The sequence below is a fragment of the Prionailurus bengalensis genome, chromosome D4, assembly GCF_016509475.1.
Source record: "Prionailurus bengalensis isolate Pbe53 chromosome D4, Fcat_Pben_1.1_paternal_pri, whole genome shotgun sequence".
In the NCBI taxonomy this organism is placed as follows: Eukaryota; Metazoa; Chordata; class Mammalia; order Carnivora; family Felidae; genus Prionailurus; species Prionailurus bengalensis.
The window spans coordinates 86,980,674-87,003,601 of record NC_057359.1 but is presented as its reverse complement, the minus strand read 5'-3'; the positions used below and the strand labels follow the sequence as shown (position 1 = coordinate 87,003,601).

General features: G+C 53.8%; 1 protein-coding gene across 24 annotated transcripts in view; it reads right to left on the bottom strand.

Annotated features, from left to right (window-relative positions):
• The window catches only part of DNM1 (dynamin 1), a 45,032-nt gene that overhangs the window by 10,842 nt on the left and 11,262 nt on the right, over positions 1–22,928 (bottom strand). For 14 of the 24 annotated variants that reach the window (XR_006295020.1, XR_006295019.1, XR_006295018.1 and 11 more), the window contains exons 2-15: positions 21,132–21,205; positions 20,666–20,815; positions 20,098–20,301; positions 19,765–19,863; positions 19,508–19,668; positions 18,307–18,449; positions 18,061–18,196; positions 17,810–17,877; positions 14,760–14,898; positions 8,401–8,487; positions 4,237–4,307; positions 3,974–4,025; positions 3,756–3,767; positions 1,269–1,382 (exon numbers count right to left, since the gene is read on the bottom strand). Coding sequence is in view for 17 of the 24 variants with exons in the window: in XM_043566031.1 (XP_043421966.1) it covers positions 1,269–1,382; positions 3,756–3,767; positions 3,974–4,025; positions 4,237–4,307; positions 8,401–8,487; positions 14,760–14,898; positions 17,810–17,877; positions 18,061–18,196; positions 18,307–18,449; positions 19,508–19,668; positions 19,765–19,863; positions 20,098–20,301; positions 20,666–20,815; positions 21,132–21,205 (1,510 nt within the window). In the remaining 7 variants the exon portion in view is untranslated. Of the gene's footprint in view, positions 1–1,268; positions 1,383–3,755; positions 3,768–3,973; positions 4,026–4,236; positions 4,308–8,400; positions 8,488–14,759; positions 14,899–16,535; positions 16,675–17,809; positions 17,878–18,060; positions 18,197–18,306; positions 18,450–19,507; positions 19,669–19,764; positions 19,864–20,097; positions 20,302–20,665; positions 20,816–21,131; positions 21,206–22,928 lie in introns of all 24 variants that reach the window. The other 10 variants (XM_043566032.1, XM_043566020.1, XM_043566021.1 and 7 more) reach the window with 3 other exon arrangements.

Below are 22,928 nucleotides of genomic sequence, written 5' to 3'. Positions count from 1 at the left end.
CTCCCACAACCCCCCCAACATCCACCAGCCTCGCACACTCCGCCTCCCGGCATTCGCCCACCCCCACCCCGCCCACACCAACTCAGCACGGCTCCCACAGGCGACCCCACTCGAATGTGCACACAAAGCTCAATGAGACCCCGTCACGGGAGGACAGGGCCCCTCTTGGATACATTTCCCTGCAGTGTAGCCCTCAGCCCCAGGTCACACGGTCCCCTGGCCCCGTATGAGGAGCCCAACATAAGGGCACCAGGAGTTCTGGGGCCAGCGGTCAGCACCCCCGGCCCACGAGGGATCTAGGTAGCCTGCCTGAGCGACAGAGCAGGAAGCGACCACCCCCCCCACCTCGTCACGCCACCTCACACTCCCTCCCTTCCAGGGGCCCCATGCTCCGGGAGAGGCCAGCGTTGGGGTAATGAGGTCCAGATGGCTTGGCGCCCCAGCCAGTGACGACAGAGGGCCCGGCCCAAGATGGGGGGGGGGGCTTGCCCGGGATGACTTGGAGGAGGTGGGGATCAAGGAGGGGGCTCGGAGACCAAAATCACAGCCCCCACCCCAGCCCCACTCCCCCACCGAGAGCGCCCTCTCCTCTAAAAGCTTCCTCAGGAAGAGGGTCCCCTCCCCCACTCTGTGGCCAGCTGGAGTTCATTACTACAAGCCCCCCCCGCCCCCAGCCCTCCCTATTCTCTCTGGTCACCTCTGGAATCCAGATGTGGAAGCCAAATAGACTCATTCTTAAAGGAGACCAGCAGCAGGGGAGGGAGACGGCAGGGGCTCTGTCTGCCCCTGTGGGCAAGGAGGGGTTTTCCGTGGCTCCTCTACAGGGCCCCATCACTCCTGGTCCTTCAGCCTCGAGGCATCTGGGGCACCTCCTTTGCACCGACAGGGTCTGGGGGACTGGGGTGCAGGGGTTAACAGGGCGTCTGGCAGCTGGACGTGTGTGTGTCATAGGCCTGTGGGGGCCACGGGGGAGGCGGCGCGCCCTCGGAGCAGGAAAACAGGAAGGCCACAGGGCTGGTGGGGTCAGGGGGGTGCCCAGCACCCCGGCCCACCCTCTCCAGGGCGCTGAGCCCCAGGCTCCCCGATCCTGATAAGCCATCTTCTCTGTCCAGCCTGGATGAGCTCCCGGGATTGCCTGGATCTTTGCAGCCCAACTCCATCCAAGGGTCTTTGACGGGATTAAAAAAAACCCGTTTGTTGGGTGGCTCGGTCTACTCCCAGCCCAGGGTGTCTGAGCCTCACCCCCTGACCAGTGGCTCTTTCCTTACCTCGTCATCCTTATACCAGGACAGATTCTCGGCCGTCAGCACAAACCAGTACTCCTTGGAGCCCCCCTTCATGATGCCAATGTTGTTGATGGTCAGCCAGCCCTTCCGGATGACCTGGAGGGTGAGAGGGCAGGAGGTCAGTGGGCAGAGGCCCGGATTCCCTGCGGAGGATGGGGTAGGCAAAGAGAGGTGCTCAAAAGCCCGCCCCTCTTCTAGCTCTTGGAGGCCTGGCCGGTCAGAGCAGGCCAGACCTGCTCTGGTTTGAACCACAAGTGAACAGACTGGAAGAGGCAGGAAGGCAGAGGTCGGGTCGGGATAAAGAGCCTTTGGATAGTTGGAGCCACCTGAGTAGGGGACTGGTAGCCTTCGTAGGGGATGAGTCCCCGCTGCTCAAAGTGTGGAGTCGAGTTGAGGTGGCCAACTGGGCCACACGATTCTGAAGGTCTTTTCAGCTTGAGATGCACCTTATTGTAAGACTTGTTTCTGACCTCAGGGACTTCGCACATGCTGCTGCCGCCTCTGCCTAGAACGCACTTCCCCTCCTGTTTGTCTGTCAAATTCCTATGCGCCCCCGCCCCAGGCATCAGCTCAGGAGTCACATTCTCAGGTGGGCCCTCCCTGGCCCCCAGTAGGAGTCAGGACCCCCACTATAGTCTTATTGTCTTTTATCACTCTTTTCTGTGACAATGGCTGATATTCAAAAGTGTGTGTGTGTGTGTGTGTGTGTATGTGTGTTTGAGAGAGAGAGAGAGAGAGAGAGAGAGAGAGAGAGAGAGACATCATCTCTTGATGCCTGTCTTGCTAAATTGTGAGCTCTCTAAAAGCTCACTGGTATATTCCAGCACCTTGCAGTGTGCTTGGCAGGCAGAAAGTGATCAATAAACATCTGTGACATGAACACATGAATGCAACAGAAGTAGGGTTCTCGGGGTCTCTGGCCCCAGGCTCTGGATAGGAGTGGGGTGTTGGGGAGTGGGAGCAAGGGGAAGGGCTGAGCACGAACTGAACAGGCCCCTTTGTCCCTGGGGAGCCCAGAGTAACAGGCAAAGGTCTCTTTTCATTGTAGGGAGCTGCTGTCCCCAAGACCATCCTGAGCCATCACCACAGACCAGGGCCTGCGGATTCTACTCCAAGGTCAAGGCCACTAAGTAGACCCTAGCGGTGGGCCATCCTGAGCGTGAGGGAGCTTCTTCTGCTCCATCCCCTGGCCCTGACCTCCCTGGCTTTTCTGAGCACCCAGAGAAGACAAGAGGAGCCTGGGGCTCGCAGAAAAGCCCTCTGGGGTCAGGCCCACTTCCGAGGCCCCCCAAACCCTCCTGGAGCCTTCCTTGACCCTCTCTGGCTTCTCCAAGAACCTTGCAGAGAACCCAAGTCACGCAGTGGATCAGTAGCGGCGTAGCTGTCTTAGCCTTTAACAGAAACAAGAGAGCCAGGTGCCCCATGATCCTTCTTCCACCCTGTCCCGGTTCGGTGAGGATCCCCTCAGTGTCTCGCCACTGTCTTCAGAATTGAGTCCAAATGCCACGCCCCGGCACTCCATACCCCAGGATCTGACCAGCAGACCTTGTCATGCTACTTCCTGCTGACTTGCAGCCTTTGTCCTCCCTCGGCCACCCCGAGCTCTGCCAAACCTCCTTCCAGAGCCCCTGCACCAGAGACCTCCTGCTCTTCCAGCTCCCACCCTGCCTGGGTCCTGACTGCAGGCTCAGGTCTCCAAGGGACAGGACCAAGGTCTGACTCCTGTCCAGGGACCAGCACAGCGTAGACGCCACCGAGCATTTGCTGAACCGAATTGCCCTGGGATATTACATTCATCAGTGCCTTCATTCTAGTGAGCACCTACTGTGTGCCAGGCCCTGGGCTGAGGGCTGAGAGTGTGCTGATGGACAAGAGAGACCCGGCCCTTTCCCTCGTGGGGTTTGAGAAGGAACCAGATATGAAGCCAATAATCACACAAACACCTAGATTATTGTAAAGAAACTATGGCCTCTGGAAAATTCCAGATTATGGCTTGTGTGTACAGGTGAGGATGAGAAGTGGTGTTTCAGCAGAGATCTGAAGGGCAGAAGAAGGCAAAGAGGGACATGTTTCTTGATATTTCACTCATCTCTTTACTCAACTCTCTGGTAGAGATGGCTACCTTAAAAATAGATTTCTCTTTCATCCATCCATCCATCCATCCAACAGATATTTAAGGAGCACCTAATGATTGCCAGGCCCCCACCAGCCATTTTCACTCACCCAGCCCACATGATCTACCTCTGACTGAAGTAGATACTTAGCTCATGCACGCTGATGGGTAGGCTGATGGGCTCTGTGTATGGCTAAGCCTTGCCTCTGGACTGAGATCGTGTGTGGACACCCATGTGCTGGTGTGTGCAAGCAGCTCAGGCCAGGGTGCCCTTTCCCCCCCGTGTGTCCCCACTACAAATGGGCCCCCTCCTCCCCCTCACTACATAAGCCAAGAGCCCCAGTCCTGGTACTCACCAGAATCTCATCCTGCAAAGAGGTAACCATAGCAACCACGAGAAGCATCGGGAGAGAGGAGAGAGGGTTACTGAGGCAGAGTGGGAGGCTTGTGGCTGGCAGCTGACAGGCTCCCTGGCCCCTGTGAGACCCTTCCCCTCGGGGGGAGGGGACTCTCAGAGCTTGGCGTCCGTCCGGCACCCTCCATCCTTCCGGCTGGGGCACTGGGGTTCACTCACCTGGTTCCCTGAAGCCTTCTTCTTGTTCATCTGGTTGCTCCTCTGCTGAGCACTAATAGGGAGCGAAGGAAGAGTCTCAGAACTTCTCTCAAGAGGCCTTGCTTCAATGCCACTCACTACCCAGTGGGGACCACGCTCAGAGGGTCAGCCCAGCAGGCCTGTGTCCTATACATGCATGCATGCGTGCGCGCGCACACACACACACACGCACACACACACACACTCACGGGAGCTGTCACCTTCTCTGCCTAGGGAGCACTCACTTGGCAAAGCCTATGAAGTCCTCATGATTGGTATTCATGTAAGCCAACTCAATATCGATGAGAAGCATGACCTTTGAGGATACACACGTCAGCAGGCAAGGGGAAAAAGTACGGCAAAGTTTTAAAATGCATGAAAAGCTGGAAGAAATATACTTATGGCACCTATAGAACCCATAATAAATCAATCAACACATCAGTAATAGTATCCATAATAAATAAAAGAGTTCCTACAAGTCAATAAGTGAAAGGCAGACAAGAAACACAAATCAAAAATAGAGAACATGATTGCATAATTCACAGAAGAAACGCATATAATCAATAAGGATGTGTAAAAAAAAAAAGCTCACCCTCATGAATAAAGAAATGTAAATGAAAACAATGAGACCCTTTCATAATCTATCAAATGAATAATAAATATTGATAGTGACCAGTGTGGGCACACTGTGGGGAGACAGATTCTCATACACTGTTGGTGGGAACGTAAATTAGCATCACCTTCTTGGAGGGTAATTTGGAAATATTTAACAATAATGGGGCGCCTGGGTGGCGCAGTCGGTTAAGCGTCCCACTTCAGCCAGGTCACGATCTCGCGGTCCGTGAGTTCGAGCCCCGCGTCGGGCTCTGGGCCGATGGCTCAGAGCCTGGAGCCTGCTTCCGATTCTGTGTCTCCCTCTCTCTCTGCCCCTCCCCCGTTCATGCTCTGTCTCTCTCTGTCCCAAAAATAAATAAAAACGTGGAAAAAAAAATTAAAAAAAAAACAATATTAACATGCACATATTCATTTCTAGAAATCTACTTATCTATCTATCTAGCCGGTATCTATCTGCTAGATAAGCTCATCAAGTGAGCAAAGCTATGTATCCCAGGGTGTTCAGTGGGGTGTGGTTGGTAATAGTGAAAAATTGGAAACAAGCCAACGGCCATAAGAAAGTGAAATAAATTATGGTCGCTTCTAAGCAATAAAGCACTCTACAGCTGTTCAAAAGAACGAGGACAGGAGTGCCTGGGTGGTGCAATCGGTTAAGCATCCGACTCTTGATCTCGGCTCTGGTCACGATCTCGCAGTTCGTGAGTTCGAGTCCCACTTCGGGCTCTGCGCTGATGGTGCAAAGCCTACTTGGGATTCTGTCTCTCCTTCTCTCTGCCCCTCCCCTGCTTGTGCACTCTCTCTCTCTCATAATAAATAAATAAACTTCTAAAAACTTAAAAAAAAAAAAGAATGAGGACAATTTCTAAGTTCTGGCATGGGAAGATCCCCTTTGCAAATAATGATGACTAATGGGATTCAGAACTGAGTCACGACCAGAGTGACTTTTTTTTTTTAAGTGGAAAGTGGAAAAAATAAAATTTGTTTAAATGTTTATTTTTGAGAGAGGGAGAGAAAGCAAGAGCGGGGGAGAGGCACAGAGGGAGGGAGACAGAGGATCCGAAGTGGGCCCTTCGCTGTCAGCACAGAGCCTGACGCGGGGCTCGAACCCACAAACCGTGAGACCATGACCTGAGCCGGAGTCGGCCGCTCAACCGCCTGAGCCACCCAGGCGCCCCAGAGTGACATTCCTGACGCACACTGCCGGGTTTTGACCCAAGCCCCACTGCTCCCTGTAATAAGCCTGTGCTCACTGAGCCTCAAGTTCCACAGATGAAGTGTTTCTGCCTCACAGGAGTGGTGAAGACACATGAAATGAGGCAGATCACATGTCTGACATGTAACGGGGGCTCCACAGATGTTAGCTACCACAATTATCGTTAGAGAAAAAAAGGCAAGACACACAGCAGGGCTGTGGTTACGGAAGATTAAGATGGAATCTGGAATCTGGATGCGCCTAGAAAAAAAAAAAAATGCCTGGGCCTGGAAGGGAACACATCGAACTGTGCGTGATGGTTATTTTGTGGGAGGAGCTGGGGGCAGGGAAGAGTCAATGAAGGAACACTTACTTGTAATTTAATTGCTTTTACACTGACTGAATATTTTATTAAGTATTTATCACTTTTGAAATGAAAGAGATCTGTAAGGATTCAAAGACACCACATCCAGACAAAGACGTGGACAGCACCATCATGGAGAAGGGCTGGGAATTGGGAGCCAGAGGTAGGTGTAGACAGAAGGATGACTGAGAGACGGACAAGCAAGGAGGACTCGCCTGTGAGCTTCGTGAGGGCCGTGAGGGAGCCTGCTCATCTCTGCTCCTCCGGCTCAGAGGCAACATTCAGGGACCATGTTTGTGATTGAATGAATGAATGAATGAATGAACAGGGACCATGTTTGTGACTGAATGAATCAGTGAATGAATGAATGAACAGGGACCATGTTTGTGATTGAACGAATCGATGAATGAATGAATGAACAGGGACCATGTTTGTGATTGAATGAATCGATGAATGAATGAATGAACAGGGACCATGTTTGTGACTGAATGAATCAGTGAATGAATGAATGAACAGGGACCATGTTTGTGACTGAATGAATCAGTGAATGAATGAATGAACAGGGACCATGTTTGTGATTGAATGAATCGATGAATGAATGAATGAACAGGGACCATGTTTGTGACTGAATGAATCAGTGAATGAATGAATGAACAGGGACCATGTTTGTGACTGAATGAATCAGTGAATGAATGAATGAACAGGGACCGTGTTTGTGATTGAATGAATCGATGAATGAATGAATGAACAGGGACCATGTTTGTGACTGAATGAATCAGTGCATGAATGAATGAATGAATGAATACTTGATAAATGACTACGTAAATGGAAGAGGGGGTGGCTATGACAGGTATATGGTGACCCGGAGAAGTAGAAAATAGAGACAGAGGCCCCAAGAGAGACGACGAGAGGACCGACTGTCAGAAGGTTGAGAAGGAGATAGTGGAAATGCAAGATGGCACAGCTCCAGTAAATAGTATGGAAATAGTATGGAAATACTATGGAAATAAATAGTATGGAAAACAGTATGGCGGCTCCTCAAAAAGTTAAATACAGAATTACCAAATGATTCGGCAATCCCACTTCCCGGTGTATACCCCAGAGAGCTGGAAGCGGGGTCTCAAAGAGACATTCGCACACTAATGTTTATAGAAGCATTATTCATAAGAGCCCAAAGGTGGAAACAGCCCAAATGGATAAACACTATGCGGCATATACCTTAAAAGGCTTTCAAAGGACGGAAATTCTGACACCCGCTACAACAGGGATGAACCCTGAAGAAATTGTGCTAAGTAAAATAAGCCCGACACAAAAGGACAATTGTTGGGGTGCCGGGGCGGCTGGGTCAGTTAAGCGTCTGACTCTTGGTTTCGGCTCAGGTCATAATCTCACGGTTTGTGAGATCGAGCCCCACATCAGACTCTGCGCTGGCAGCTCAGAGCCTGCTTGGAGTTCTCTCTCTCTCCCTCTCTTTCTGCCCTTCCCTGTTCACACGCCCTCTCTCTTATCTCCGTCTTGTTCTCAAAAATAAATAAACTTAAAAAAAAAAAAGAAACAGAATTAAAAAAAAAAACAACAAACAGGACAGTTGTAAGCTTCCACCTAGAGCGGTCAAATTCATAGACACACAAACTAGAAAGATGGTTGCCAGGGGCTGGTGGGGAGCAGGGGACGGCGAGTCCCTGTTTAATGAGGTTCAGTTTGGGCAGATGAAAAAGTTCTGGAGACAGATGGTGCTAATGGCTGCGTGACACTGTGAATGTGCTTAAGGCCACTGAACTGCATGCTTAAAAATGGTTAAAATAGTAAATTTCATGTTATATATATTTTACCACAATAAAAAAGAGAAGCAGAGGGGAGCCTGGTGGCTCAGTGGGTTAAGCATCCGACTTCGGCTCACGGCATGATCTCATGGCTCGTGAGTGTGTGAGTTCGAGCCTCAAGTCGGGCTCTGTGCTGACAGCTCAGAGCCTGGAGCCTGCTTCCGATAACGTGTCCCTCTCTCGTTCTGCCCCTCCCCGTCTCACGCTCTGTCTCTTTGTCTCTGTCTCTCTCAAGATTAAGTAAACATTAAATTTTTTTTTTTTTTAAAGAGAGAGAAGCAGAGAGTAGAGGCGAGAAAGTGTAAGGGAGATGGAGACAGAAGAGACAAAATGGGAAGGAGGAGGAGAGCCCGGGGTGCGGGGAGAGGCGGGGGGGGGGGGCGGGGGGGAGAGGTGGGGGGCAGGAGGGACTCACCTGCTCCTTGGTGCGACCCTCGCGCTCCCGGATGTGGGTGGTCACGATGCGCTCCATCTCCTCCCGCAGGCGGGGGTACTGCTGGAGCTGGGGAAGGGCGGGAGGGGAGAGAGCCACGTACACAGGGGGCACCGGCGGGGGGGCACCCCCACCCCACCAGAATCCAGGGATCCAGGGGCGTGGGGTGGGAGGCACACACAGAATGCCCGAGATGAGGGGAAGAGAGGCCTGGGGTCCCAGGAAGCTGAAGGCACCAAGCCACGGCCACCCTTTCCCCCAAGTGTCGGATCCAAATGGCAATTCAAAGGTCTTTCTGGTTCCAGGCCCTCTTCACTGGCCTACTTGGGCAACTTCTGGGGGAGGGCAGTTCCCAAGGGCGGAAATGCCACGGGGCTCAGCCTCCTCGGCCGCCTTGGTGGCAGCCATCTTGGAAACAGACTGTTCGATGGAGGCCTTTGTTTGGGGGGCCGTTAGCTCCCAAAGCTTTCGCTGACCCTTGGGGCCACTCCTTGTCCTCCCAGAAGCTTGGAGGAATCAGGTGGAATCAGGAGTCGGGTGGAATCAGGCAGAGAACAGCCTCGAGATTCCTATCCAGGAAGAGTCTGGGGAGGGCAGGGCCCAAGGTGCCAGCTGGCCTCCTGAGTCAGGCTGGGGACAGGCAGTGGCCCTGCCAGAGCTGAGGGAGGGGCCAGGGGAAACAAGCAGGCACACACTGGACATGCAGGAGCCCCAGGCAGGACATGCGAGGGCACAGGGTGGGCGGCATGCGGAGTGGGGTGCCAGCAGCATGAGCAGTACCCCGCGGGGGCCTGACTGGGCCCCGGGCCCTCTTGGTAGGATCCACCCAGTTTTGCCTCCCTTTGCATGCCCCGGCCTGGCCCCATCATCCCCAGCGGTGTCCGACCAGCTCTGAGCTGGCCAGGCGACCGGTCTCTACCCCACTGCTTTGGGGTAGGAGCTCAGCAGCACCCATTTCCCTCCGGTTTTTATCAACTGAGGACGAAGGGGCAGTTGCTCCAAACCTTTCTCTCTCTGCCTGTGAACTCTGCCCTCAGCTCAGCCCGGCTCTGGACAAAGCCCAGGCTGCTTCATTCTCCTTCAAGACTGTTGGCTGCCACCTCCTCCAGAAAGCCTGCCCTGACCACCCCAAGAGCTGGGTTAGGGGCCTCTCTGTGGCCCCCCCACCCCATCAACAGGATTGTGGCTGCCCTGAGGGCAGGGGCAGGGCCAGGCACGAGGCTGGGGCTCAAAGAGGGCATGTTGAAGGACAGACAGAATGAATGAAGGATGGATGTCTTTGCCCTCCTTGCCAGGGTGAGTGGACGCCAGTTCCTCTGGCTCGTGGTCAAGCTCCTCCTCCGGGAGGGGGCCTCGCTGAGCTGATGATGGGGAACCCACCCACAGGAACCTCGAGTCCCACTGGCCTGCCCTCCCCACTTGGTGGTCACGTGGGACCCAGGTAGGGCCAACCTCAAACCAGTCCTGTCCCTCTTCCCATGCCTGGGTCAGGCCCCTCAGGTGGATCCTCCTATGTGGGAAGAGACCTGGAGGTTAGCGTGCCTGGGTCGCAGGTAGTGATTCTGAGGGCAAGATGGAGGCTGAGAAGATGGGGCGGGGGGGGGGGGCACGGGGAGAGGCAAGAGGATGGGGAAGAAAGTGGCACCCTGGATGCCCAGGAGAGGTAGACATGAGAGATGGGACATTCCCCCCTCCACCCTCGGCCATCCCATGCCTATGCCAAGGTGCGGCTGACGTGGCCAAGCACAGGGGACCCGGGGGAGAGGTGGCCTGAGACCTGGAGCTTCAAAACAAACGCTGGCTGGACGGGCCTGGTGGGTCCGCTGCCCCACGAGGCCCAAGGAGGGGCTCCTACTCCTCCTCGAAGTCTCCAACTTGGGGCAGAGATTCAGGACTGAGTCACCACCAGCAGAAGGCTTCCTCTGAGGTGGTCCCAAGTGCTCCCTCCCAGGGTGGGGCTGTGACAGGGGTGTGGGGGGGAGGGGGGAGGGCCGAGGGAGCAATTTGCCAAAGACCATGACCAGTTCTCCCACCAACCGCCCGGACGTTACATTTGTCAACTTTTCCACGTGTCACACAGGACAGGGCAGCCTCAGCCTCTTTGAGAAGTTCTGTTCCCTTTGAGCATCTTTTTCCATTCTGGCTGCCTCTGAGCATTTCCAGGACTTTTAGCCAGTTTTTAAAATGGAACCTTTCTCTCTCAGTCCTTGGCTGAGGGAGCGGGGCGGTCAGTTTGGAGCCCACGAGTTCGTGGCCAAGGACACAGGCCCTGGAGCCACATGACTCTTGTTTCAAAGCCAGCCCCTGCCCTGCCGACTGTCCTTAAAAAAGTGACTGCGACCTCTCTGAGCCTTGGCTTCTCCACACGTAAAATGGGGTAGTAACAGCACCTTCCCTTTTGGCGTTGTTGAGAGGATTGAGCAGTACGTCCCACGTGTGACCTTAAACTTCAGATTTTATCCAGAGAGGAAAGTTGCAGTCCCAGCAGGTCTGGGAATAGTTAAGAGCTGACTATTTAGAAGCCTCTGTCGGGGGGGGGGGGGGGGGCCTTGCTAAACTTCTAGAAGACTTGGGGAGGAAAAAAATAGACGAAGATGGGTGTATTTTGCCGTGTAAAGAGATCATGACTACTCATTCAATAAATCAAAAGGCAAAATTATTTTTTAGAAATAATTTATGGGGCGCCTGGGTGGCTCAGTCGATTGAGCGTCCAACTCTTGGTTTCAGCTCAGGTCATGATCTCACGGTTCGTGGGATCCAGCCCGGTGTAGGGCTCTGTGCTGACAGTGTGGAGCCTGCTTGGGATTCTCTCTCTCTCCCTCTCTCTCTCTCTGCCCCTCCCCCCCTCGCTCTTTCTCTCTCAAAATAAATAAACTTTAGAAATAAATAATTTATAAGGTTTCCCCTTTAAAGTTTTTGTCGATCCATATTCCTCCTGACAAAAATCTACAGACTCACTGTAAGACTAAATTTTTCAGAGTGGAAATGGGAAAGTTCCCATTTTTCCTTGCCTGCTCTTAAAGTAACAGTTAGCAATTTGGTGACTGTGCCTTTGGGATTTTGTTATTTATCTATATTATTTCCTCCCCCCAAATATTATACATTGTCTTCTGAAACCTGCTTTTCCCCCCCACAGTATACTGTAGAGGGACATGTGAATGGAAATAAATATGCCTGCCCTTCTAACATATAGTCTGCCGTTGACTGGGTGATACTTTACATAATCGATTGCCTCTTGGTGGACATCTGGGTTGTTTCCAAAATTTTACCATATACGATAATTACTGCTTTCTTTTGGAATGCAGTTCAGCAGAGTGTTTCACAGTTTTTATTTAAAAAAATTTTTTTTAATGCTTATTATTTTTGAGAGAGAGAGACAGAGACAGAGAGCAAGCAGGGGAGGGGCAGAGAGAGAGGGAGACACAGGATCGGAGGCAGGCTCCAGGCTCTGAGCTGCCAGCACAGAGCCTGATGCGGGGCTCAAACTCACAGACTACGATATCATGACCTGAGCTGAAGTCAGCCGCTTAACCGGCTGAGCCACCCAGGCGCCCCGTTTCACAGTTTTTAAAAAGTGTTTGTATCTAGTAATCCGTCTTCTAGGAATCTATCCTAAGGAAAAAATCCTAGAGACAGAAAAATAAACATTTGAACAGATTTGAAGATGTTCAGGGGCGCCTGGCTGGCTCAGTTAGTGGAGCCTGCGACACTTGATCTCAGGATTGTGGGTGTAGAGCTTACTTAAAAAAGGAGGGGGGGAGGTGCCTTGGTGGCTCAGTCAGTTGGGCATCTGACCTCGGCTCAGGTCATGATCTCGCAGTTCACGAGTTCAAGCCTGGTATTGGGCTCTGTGCCGACAGCTCAGAGCCCGGAGCCTGCTTCAGATTCTTGTCTCCCTCTCTGCCCCTCCCCTGCTCACACTCTGTCTCTCTCTGTCTCTCTCAGAAATAAATACACACTAAAAAAAAAAAAAAAAAAAAAAAAAAAAAGATGTTCATTGTCAGATTATTTATAATATTGAATAACTGGAGACAATTTAAATGTTCACCAATAGGAAAACTGTTATGTAAACCATGATAAACCTATTATGCAACCACTAAAAAATGTTTATGTTGACTCTATGTGATAATACCCCCCAAAATGTGTGCTACTAAAAGAAAAAGCAGAATGCTAGTACGTTTGCAGTGTGACTACCTAACAGAGTAAATAAACCTACATATAGAAAAAAATATCTGGAGGAATAAGGTAACACTTTCTGGGGAGCACTCTTGTGGAAGTTACCAAAATCGTGAAATGCTCATCTCTCTCGACTAGGCGATTCTCTGGGTAAAAATTTGCTCTAAAGAAACAACAGGAGAGGCATCTGGATGGCTCAGTCGGGTAAGCGTCCGGCTCTGGATTCAGCTCAGGTCATGACCTCACGGTTGGTGAGATCGAGCCCCGCGTTGGGCTCTGCGCTGACAGCACGAAGCCTGCTTGGGCTTCTCTCTCCCTCCCTCCCTCTCTCTCTCTCTCTCTCTCTCTAAATAAACATTAAACCAAAGAAGAAGCAACAGGATATATGTTGTAAATACATCTATAAGGATGTTCGCTGCAGCACTGTTTGTAAGAGACAAAGAAGTTTGAAACAATCTAAATGTCAAGAGGTATTGAATATGTAGATCACAGCACGTTTCTACCGTGGGCTACGATTCAGCAGTTCAAGGGCACATCTTCCTGTAGTTACATTCCCATGACACACTGCTTGGTAAAAAAGAGTTCCCGAATCAGTGTGTGGAGTATGGTCCATTTAGGTTAAACTGGCATATATACGTCATTAGTTAGGAAGCGTGGTCCACGTATTTTTTCTTATCTTTAGAGTTGTTCAATTGTGGGGATTTGCTTTCTCTGTGCTGCTTGAATATTTTTATAGCAGCCCTGCATGATCAGAACAAAATCAAGAAGGATCGTTTCTTTTTCTTTTTTTCTTTCTTTCTTTTTTTTTTTTAAAGGAGTGTACGTGGCAAGAAATGTACAAAAATCTCCATGGTGCCTCCCTGGAAAGGGAGGGGGGCGGCCTTCTCTCTAAGCCTTGGCGTTTACCAAACTTTTAAAACGGAGAATGTACTAGTTTGACAATTAAAAGCCAAAGTTAAAAACAAAAAATGTAGTCATACCTTGTCTTCGTTTGTAAAGAGAGTTGAGGCAGCTTAAACTAAACTCGGTATTTTTAAAAACTTAACAAAAGTGAGATTGGGTGGCTTAGTAGTCAAGGTGCAGTGGGACCATGACTCAGACATCGTGGTAAATACTATGCAGTGGGGCGTCCAGCCCAGATTTTATTCCACCTGAAACAGGGATGGAGTGGATGTTAATTTGCTTACTGTCTGCATTAGGCATGAAAAGTGGGCAAAGTGATAGAGGATAACGGGGGGGGGGGGTGCACACGACTAATTATGTACGAGCCATGAAAACCCATGTATTTGAAACATGAAGCTGGGGCAGAAGGGCCCCCACCTCCCAGCATAGGGAGCTTTTTCAAGTACAGGTGAGGCTGGGCTCTCCCTGAGATTCTGATTCAGCCAGCTGGGCAGGGACATTTGAATTCTGGAAGAGTTCCCCCAGGCAGCTGATTCTCATGCACTCCCCCGAGGGAAGAACTGTGTTGGGAATATCTGGCTAAAAATCCTCAAAATGCCCCAGAGTGGACAAATAGGAAGAAGGCATCTAAAAGGTCACAGACCCAAAAGAGGCTGGCCCTGTCGAATGCATATGGATTACTAGAAAGTGAGTAATCCAATATGCTTTTAGGCAAATTTGTTTTAAGGAACTGGGATAGTTCCCCGACTCCAGGAGGCCCTGATCCCAGGTCTACTCCCTCAGCTTTCCTAAATCAGAACCCCACCCTGCTCTTCGTGTCCGAGACTCAGTTTGTTCATCTGTAAAATGGGGATAATACTACCCACTTCTTAGGGTTGTTGAGAGGCTAACGTGAGATGAAAAGGATAAGCACTTAGCTCGGTGCTTGGCACATAATAGGTGCTCAATAAATAGCAGCTGTCCCCTTAGCATTGTCGCCATTGTCCTTCTTATTGGTGAAAAGGGGCCACTGAGGATGCGCGGGTTGGGGTGGTCTCTGGCAGAGATGGGGGCCTAAAAGGATCATAAATTTAAACAGACCCAGGGTGATAAGCTGGCACGAAACTTAAGGGCCCGGAGTCACCTGGCCAGCACAGGTGTTTGGGTCCACGTGGGTGGCCGAGAGGCTGCCGGGTCTGTTCAGCAGATGGTTCTGCCCACGGGAGTCCCTGGCCATGAGGAAGGGACGGCCAGGCCCAGCCCCGCCCTGGTGGCCGTCATACCTTTTCGCTACACTTTCTGATGGTGGCCGTGAGCTCACTGACTACCATATCCACACACTTGATACTGGGCTCTTTGAGCTTCTGCACCTGCTTTTTCACTGTGGCTTCAAAAGCGAGGTCAGGTGTGAAGAGGCCCGTCCTGCACCCGGGGAGGAGGAGGGGACAGGAGGAGAAGCAGCCATGGGCAGGGCCGGGAGAAGGAAGGGGAGTGAAAGCCAAGCAGAGCCAGGATTCAGGAGTGGAGGATGGCACAGGCATGGGGGAAAAGAGAGAGACACCGACACAGAGAAAGAGAGAACAGAAGACAATGTGAGTGTGGGACCGGCCCTCCCTACCGCCCCCCAGGGCCGGCACCTCCTAGGAGCGGCCAGGTATCTTGAAGGGTCCTGTGGGTATGGGGCGGGGTGGGGGGGCTTCTGAGGGACCAACCCCCTGTTCTGTACAAGGCCCCTTACTGAGTTCAGATCCTCTCCCCAGGGCTTGGCGTCCTCCACCCCCAGCTTACCCTGAGCCGGCCCTCTCTGTCTTTCCTGATGCTATCTTTGTCCCAGCCTTGAGTCCTCCTAAGGGGCTGGCCCAGGCCAGGACCCCACCCACCCATTCTGTTCAGTTCTAGGTTTGCCAGCACCTCCTGCATTCACTTCATCCTGACTCCGAAGCCCAGCACAATTCCGTACATTCACCAGGATTACTGCATCCAGCTGCCCAGGCTGTGCACTGCCAAACTCCAGGGGACTCCATTTGCATAGACTGTGGTGCAGATGATGCCTCCTGGAGTTGCAGGGTAGCTGCCTGACCTCCACTCTCCAGCTCCCTACTCTACTCCTGCCCTTCCCTTTCTCCTCAAGGGGCATCCTTTGCCTCTCTTCCAAAAGGGTCTGGAGAACTCAGCTGGGAAAGACAGAGAGAGAAGAGGAAAGACAGAAAGAGTGGAGGTGGTGGAGAGGGGCCAGGGCAGTAGTGAAGAGAGGAAAGGAAGGGAGGCTGGGGGGTGGAATTAAACAAGGACTGGATTTGGAGTCCAAAGCCGTGGCTTCGAGTAACAGCTCTGCCACCTGCCGGCTCATATGACCTTGGACAAGTCACTTGATCTCCTAAGCCTCAGTCTTCCTGCTGTGACATGGGCGCCATCCTCCCTGCCCTGCCCTTCCCTCCTTGCGCGGTTCTGTGAGGCTCAGATGACATAGCAGATGGAAGAGGATTCTGTCCCTGGAAGGTTGGATGTGGATGGAAGGGAAGGGCAGGGTCCTGAGTGAGGCTAGGGTGGGAATGGGGGGGGGGGGATGAAGGACAGTGGGGAGTCAGGTACCTGCCAGACCTGGGTCCTCTGCACCCCTCTGGCCATCCAGATCCCCAGAGCAGCAGCCAAGTAGGCCCGTAGCTCTCCTGTCTGCAGGGCCAAGGTGTCCCCAAGACCCCTCCCTGGAGCCCCTAGAGATGACCTCAGCTCTGAGGGCAGGAAGAGGGCTCGGGGCCCTTCAAGGCCTATTCTCCCTGAGCTGGGGGAGCTCTTGGTGGGCTCTCAGGACAAGAGCCACCATCACACCTGTCTTATCAATGTCTGTTCCCTGTGCCTGGGGGCCAGGAGGTGGGTAAGGCCCCCTCAGAGAGGCCCCCCATCTTGGTCTGTGGTGGCCTGCCTCCCCCACCCCGCTGAGGTCTGTACATGCTACCGAGGAGGCAGTGGGGGGTGTGGGAAAGGAGAGCCTGGCAGCAATGCAGGATGGGGGCAGAGGCGGGGGTTGGGGGGGGGGCTGGCCCGGGCCACCGGGTTACCTTCTTGGTGCACTGTCTAACCGTGCTGATTAGCTCCGAGATAACCATGTCCACACACTTGAGACACGGTTCTCGGATCTTCTTCACCTGCTTTTTCACAATGGTCTCAAAGGCCATGTCTGGGGTAAAGAGCCCCGTTCTGAACGCCCGGAACGGGAGAAGGGCACAGTGTCACAGGCCAGCTCCTGCCAGGAGTGCCAGGTCAGGGCCCCACCCCGACCGCCTGAACTCTGCCCTTGGGGTCCTCCCACTACCCCTCTCTGGGCTTCAGTGTCCTTCTCTATAAAATGGGCAGGAGGGATTTGAATGAAGGGCATTCCATGGATGCTCTTCGGGGGCAAGACAAGGTCGGCTTATAATTGTCATGTATGTCCGGCTTGCTCTTAAGGTTCTATTCATACAGAAGGTTCTATGGCCAGAAATGGTATGAAAAATGCCAAACTGGGTTCTCTTTAGGAGCCTTTCTGGGAATAAAACATTTTATTTTAAGCTGAGGAGCGATATATATATATATTTTTTTCTGTGCCTCGGCCAATGCAGTTATCAGTCTGTAAATTCCATACCAAACCTTGGAATTCAACCTGTATGAAAGCAGGGACATTTTGTCTTGTTCACTGCCTGGCACATAGCAGATGCTTTAAATTTTCTTGTTGAATGAACAGTGTAGATCTGGGTCCTTGAAGGGGGCTAAGCTTTTAAGGAACAATCTTTTTTTTTCCAGTCCCCCCTTCCTGTTCCAAAGGCAGTGGGGTTAGCTAGAAGGAGGGAAGTGGTGTAGAATGGGGCCAATTCGGGCTAATGGGACTATGGGAGGATCTGGAGGGTTGAGAGGCCCTGTCCTATCATAAAAGGACACAGACCAATACCTCGATGCTCCATCCCAGGCCCTCCCCGGTGGTTTGGCCAGCTGTGTGCAGCTACCTGGATAGGACTGGGGGAAGCTGTCTCATCCTGAGGACAGGCAGGGGCCCAAGCCCAGAGAAGCTTCCCCAGCCACCTACGTCCTGGGCTCTGCCCACCTGGTCCAGCCTCCAGGCCCTGCTCCCAGGGGCAGCAAAGGAGGACGGCAGGTGCGGGGAGGGAGCGGCCCAGGCCTCCCGTCCACCCCCCCCAGCTCGAGCCCCTTTGAGCTGGAAGCCAGAAGGGGTTGAGGGGACTGGGGACCAGAGCTCTTGGTCCTTCCTGAGGGCGGCTCACTTCACCACTCCCTGTGCCGTGGCACCAGAACCCCTGCCTTCCAGGGCTCAGCCCCCTTCCCCAGTCCCAATACGTGCCTAATGCCATGGATATTCTTGATGGCGTAGCTGATCTCTCTTCGGAGCTCCTTCTCATCAAACTCCATCTGTGTAGGAGAGCCAGAGACAGCCGGTCAGGGCCTTCCTCCCCCCCTGGAAGGCCAAGACAGACAGACGCCCCACACCCGGGGCTGGGTGCCAGGTCAGCAAAGATATGTGTGAAAGTCCTGGGGGGAGGGTGGTAGTTCTAAGCCTCCCCTCTCCCCCCGCCCCCGGGGAGACCATCCTACCTTGACTAGCTCAAAGGGGAAGCGCTCATGGAAGATCCGGTTGATGCGGGCTCCCCCTGACAGTTCATAGGTGTCGATCTGGTCCCCTGAGCCCTCAATGCGCTTCTCAAAGTCCACGGCAAACTGCTGGACCATCCTGGGGGGAGAGTGGTGCGACGTCAGGAGCCTAGTGGAGGGAGCCCTGGGCGAACCCCGCGCTGGAGGGCAGCTCAGTGCCGGGGAGTCAGGAGTTGGGGAGGGCCTCACTGCAGCAGAGCCTTGGTCTTGCGAGCTGGGTCATCTGGCCGGAAGTTCTTGTACTCCTCCACCTCCTTCTCGATGGACAGGAGCTGGCTCTGCAGCTTGTTCCGAAGCCCCGGCAGGGTGTCCCGGATGTGGTTGGTCAGTTGCTGGGGCGGGGATGAGACAAGGGTTAAGGCCATGGGCACCAACACAGATGCCCACGGGGTCAAGCAGGGACCAGGATGCCCGGGGGCGGTGGAGGGGGGCGGGGGGACTGTGGGTGTGGTCAGGTTGAGAGCTGCAGAAGGCAGCCATGACCCTGCCCACTACTGCCCTGCCTAGGAGAAGGAAAGCTGCCCAGGGCAGGGCCTGGCATACAGGGGGGTATTAACTAAATTCATAAGCGAATAATACAAGTTTCAACAGAAGCCAGAAGTCTAGATTTTTATTTGAAATCACCTGATTTTTGACTAACAATATTTTTAGACACGATGAAGGCCAAATAAAATCTCTCTGGGACAGGGATGGGTGGGGGGGCTGTCCCCTTGTACCCTCTGGGTTTAGGCCTCCTGTAAGGTAATTCTCAAGTACTGGGGCTCGCTCTGGCTCAGTCCCCACACACAGTATCTCCCTGAAGCTACACAGGGATCTTATGAAATGGGGCCTTATTCCCACCATCAGGATTTTACAGAAATGGAGGTTCAGAGAGCTCAAGTGTCAGGTCTGTGGCCTCCAGAGTCCCCAATTCTGCCCCTACACCACCCTGCCTTCCCCACTGCCTCCCTTCCATCATCACATACACACATGCCTCAGTTCTGGAAGCCCCATTCCAGATGGAGAAACATCCTAGGGAAGCCCCTGGGATCGCCCATCCCTGTCTCCAGACGAGTCTCTCCGTTTCAGAAGGAAGCAAGGTCTTCGGCCAAGTACACTCTAGCGATGGCCCCCAAACCCAAGCCCTTGTCAGTGCCACCCTCCACACAAGGTCTGGGACTTCTCTCCACCCGCAGGGCCTACAGGGCTCCCTTTCCAGGCCCCTGTCAGGGAAAAGCCAGCAAAGCTCTGGTGCTACCTCACGGTGGGTGGGGCCTGTGGGCAAGTTGCTTTGTTTTCTGGGGCTCAGTTCGTACGCACGATGTGGACGCTAACCTCTGTTGGCCACCCTCCCAAAACACATGTAAATGATTCTGTCCTCATGCTGGTTTCCCCAGGCCTGAGCTTCTACCTGGTTGAGGACCTTCTGCAGGTAGGGCGTGCCCATGCGGTCAGCCAAGTGGCGGTAGGACGGATGGGAGAGGAAGAACTTGCGTTCAGCGGCCAAGGCCGCCGTGATGTCCTTCTTGCCATCAATGTCCTTCTGGCTCCGGTTCACCACCCCAATGTAGCCTGTGGAAGGGGGTCCAGGTCAGGGGCAACCAGCCTTGCACAGGGTGGGGTGACAGGGAAGGGCAGTGGAGCGGGTCAGGGGAGGAGCCTGCCTACCTCTGCGCAGGGGGAGCAGTTTGTTCTCCAGCACATCACGGGCATCTGTGCCCTCGTCCATTAGGTCCAGCTTGGTGATGACCCCGATGGTGCGCTGGCCTGAGGGGGAGGGCAGCAGGAGAGGGCCGTCTACACCTGCACTTGCCCTCCCATGGGACCCACATGCACCCCGACTGCCATCCCGCTCCCCACATCTCCCTCCCCACGCCCTCCCTCCCCCACTGCCTGCCTCTGCTCTCCCGCCTCATTCATTCTTTACAGAGCAGCTCCCTCCGCCTGGCACTGAAGGTAGACCCCCAGGGCCTTGCACTTCTGCTGCCCTTAGGAACCTACCCTGGGGGTCCACCTCCTTGGCAACCTTCAGAGCATCGGAGTTGGCCAGGTCGGAGTTGGCCGGGGATACAGCCAGGATGAGGCAGTTCTCTTTGGTGACGAACTGCATAAGCATGTCCCGGATCTGGAACTCGATGTCAGGAGGTTGGTCCCCCACCGGGACCTTGGTCATTCCGGGCAGGTCCACCAGTGTCAGGTTCAGCACTGGACAGGGCGGCGAGAGGGCGGGCTCAAGGCGAGGGGCGTGGCCGTGGGCGGGCGGATTAAGGAACAGGGCCGGGTTTAGAGAGGATCCATTTGGGAGTTTGGCGGCAGGTGGACGGGATTAGGGAAACGCGGGGCCAAAGCGGCGGCCCGTTACAGGCGTGGCCAGGGGTGGGCGGAGTCATGGCAGGGTGGAGCTTGGGGTAGGATGGGCAGAGGAGGGGTCGCTGTGGGGGCGGAGTCTGCAGGAGGCGCGGAGCCCGCCTTAGGAGGAATGAGCAAAGGGGCGTGGCCAAGACTCAGTCCCGGGGGCGGAGCTAAGCGAGGGAGCCAGGAGGCCGGGGGCGGGGCCACGTCTCCTCACCGTGCGGCGAGTAGACGCGGAGGTTGATCGGCACCGGCGAGATGCCCTTGTTAGTGCCAGTGACTCGGTCGGTCTCAGCCTCGATCTCCAGACGCACCTCCTCAAAGTCGGTGAATTTCTTCCCCTTGCAGTGCAAGAATTCGGCATATTCTGCCCCCAAAGTGTGGGTGGGGTGGAGGGAAGAAGGGTGGATGGGTAAGCATCTTAGCCCGGAACCCACCCGGGACCCATCTTCCACTGGGAATAGACCCCCACACACCCCCAAATACTGCCTTCTCTCCCCTCCCTCTCCACAACAACGCCAGGTCTAACGTTATGCATTTTTGTTCCCCACTGTCCTGGTGGGGAATCTAGGGCCAAAGTCACACAGCAAGCAAGTTCAGCGGCTAGGTTGGACTCCTTCCTGGGGGATAGGGTGGGGGACTGAAGAGGCCCGGTCGGGATGCTCGTGGACGAAAGCGCGTACCTGTGGTGGCATTGACCAGCTGCAGGACCAGGGGGCGTCGGGTGACGATGCCTGACCCTCGGGGCAGGAAGTCTCTGCAATGAGTTGGGAGTGAGAGGAGGGTCAAGGCCTGTCCCAGGGGCACCTGTCCTGCCACCGGGAGCTCCAAAGCTCTCCTAAAGTGCCCACTACACCTTAGCCTCAGGGTTTCAGGTCACTAAGGGGAGATGACAGGCAAGAAAGGTGGAAAGAACCTCCCCCATGTACCCTGGGTCACAGATTTATGCGTGTGAGCTGCCAGGAGACAAGACTAATAACTCCCAGATTTCTCTCAGGTATGCTCTGTGTTGCTTCTCGGCCAACAAGTCCCTGCCTCAACCCAGGCACTGCCATTCAATTGAGGCGCGGGGTACCCCACATGCCCAGGTGTCCAGTGGCCACAGAGTGCGTCTCAAGGAAATGGAGCTGCACCTTCTTCCCTCCCTTCCGCTGTGGGGAAAGGCAGCATCTCACTTCCCCTTCCCAGGGCCCCATCTGGCTGGGGTTGAGGATGAGGGGGGCATGGGGGAAAGGAGGAAGCAAGGACAAGAATTCATGCTTCTTAAGTGCCTACTGCATGCCAGGCTCTTTGTGGGCAATCTCTCGTGATATTGCCTTGTGAGGTAGGTGCCATTATTATTATTTTTATTTTAAATATTTATTTATTTATTTATTTATTTATTTATTTATTTATGGAAGAGCGCAAGCCGGGGAGGGGCAGAGAGAAGGGGAGAGAGGATCCAAAGTGGGATCTGCGCTGACAGGCTGACAGCAGTGAGCCCGATGTGGGGCTTGAACTCACGAACTGTGAGATCATGACCTGAGCTGAAGTCGGATGCTCAACCCACTGAACCACTCAGGCGCCCCGCCCCGGTAGGTGCCATTATTATTATCCCCATTTTGCAGATAAGGAAACTGAGGCTCAGAGGTGTTTAGGTTGCACAGTCAGTAGCTAGCAGACCAGACCCTGGATGCAGATCTGTTTGACTCTGCAGTGAGAGCTCCTTGCCCTTCGGTCCCCTGAAGACCCGGTCTTTGAAGGACTGGACCTGAGCTTCCCAAAGTCGCCCCTTGCCCTAGGCCTGATGTCTATACCTCAGATTTCTGCTTGTGCCAGTGTGAACCTCAGCAGTCCTTTTGGCTAACCCTTGTGGGTGGATTCTCTGTCCTGTCAGCTCTTCTCATATCCCCGCCCGCCCTTGGCCCCACCCAGGCCAGCACAAGCATGAGGGTGGGCACCTCTTCAGGGACGAGGCTGTCAGAACTGCAGTCACGGGATCCCTAGGACCCAGGAAAGGGGGAGCAGCCTGAGGGACCATAGGGCTCCAGCTGGCCACCTCATTCATGGAGAGGCATATGGAGGCCCAAGAAGGGGAAAAGACACATTCAAGTTCCTATAGGACTTGGACAGAGCCCGAGAAGAACCCAGGCCTCCTACCCCCAGCTCAGAGCCTGACCGGGACCACACAGCTTTTTGCACCACCCCCCGGCCCCCACTCCCTAGCCTGGAGGGTCCCGGGCACAACAGAGTAGGCCCAGGCTCCTGGGTTCAAGGTCTCTTCTTGGGCCCTGGGGAGGACTCTCTCATCCTGTTCTCACCCTGCCCCTCCTTTGGGGAGGTTAGAGGCTAATCGGGAGGAGTCAGCCACTTCAATGAGGAAGGAGAAGGAAGATGAATCCTGCATTTATTCATTGTTTCCAGGCGCTAGGCAAGCACTTTTCATTTTTGCAAGACAGACTCTGAAGGGCAGGACTGGCGTCTTCCTGCCCACCACTGTA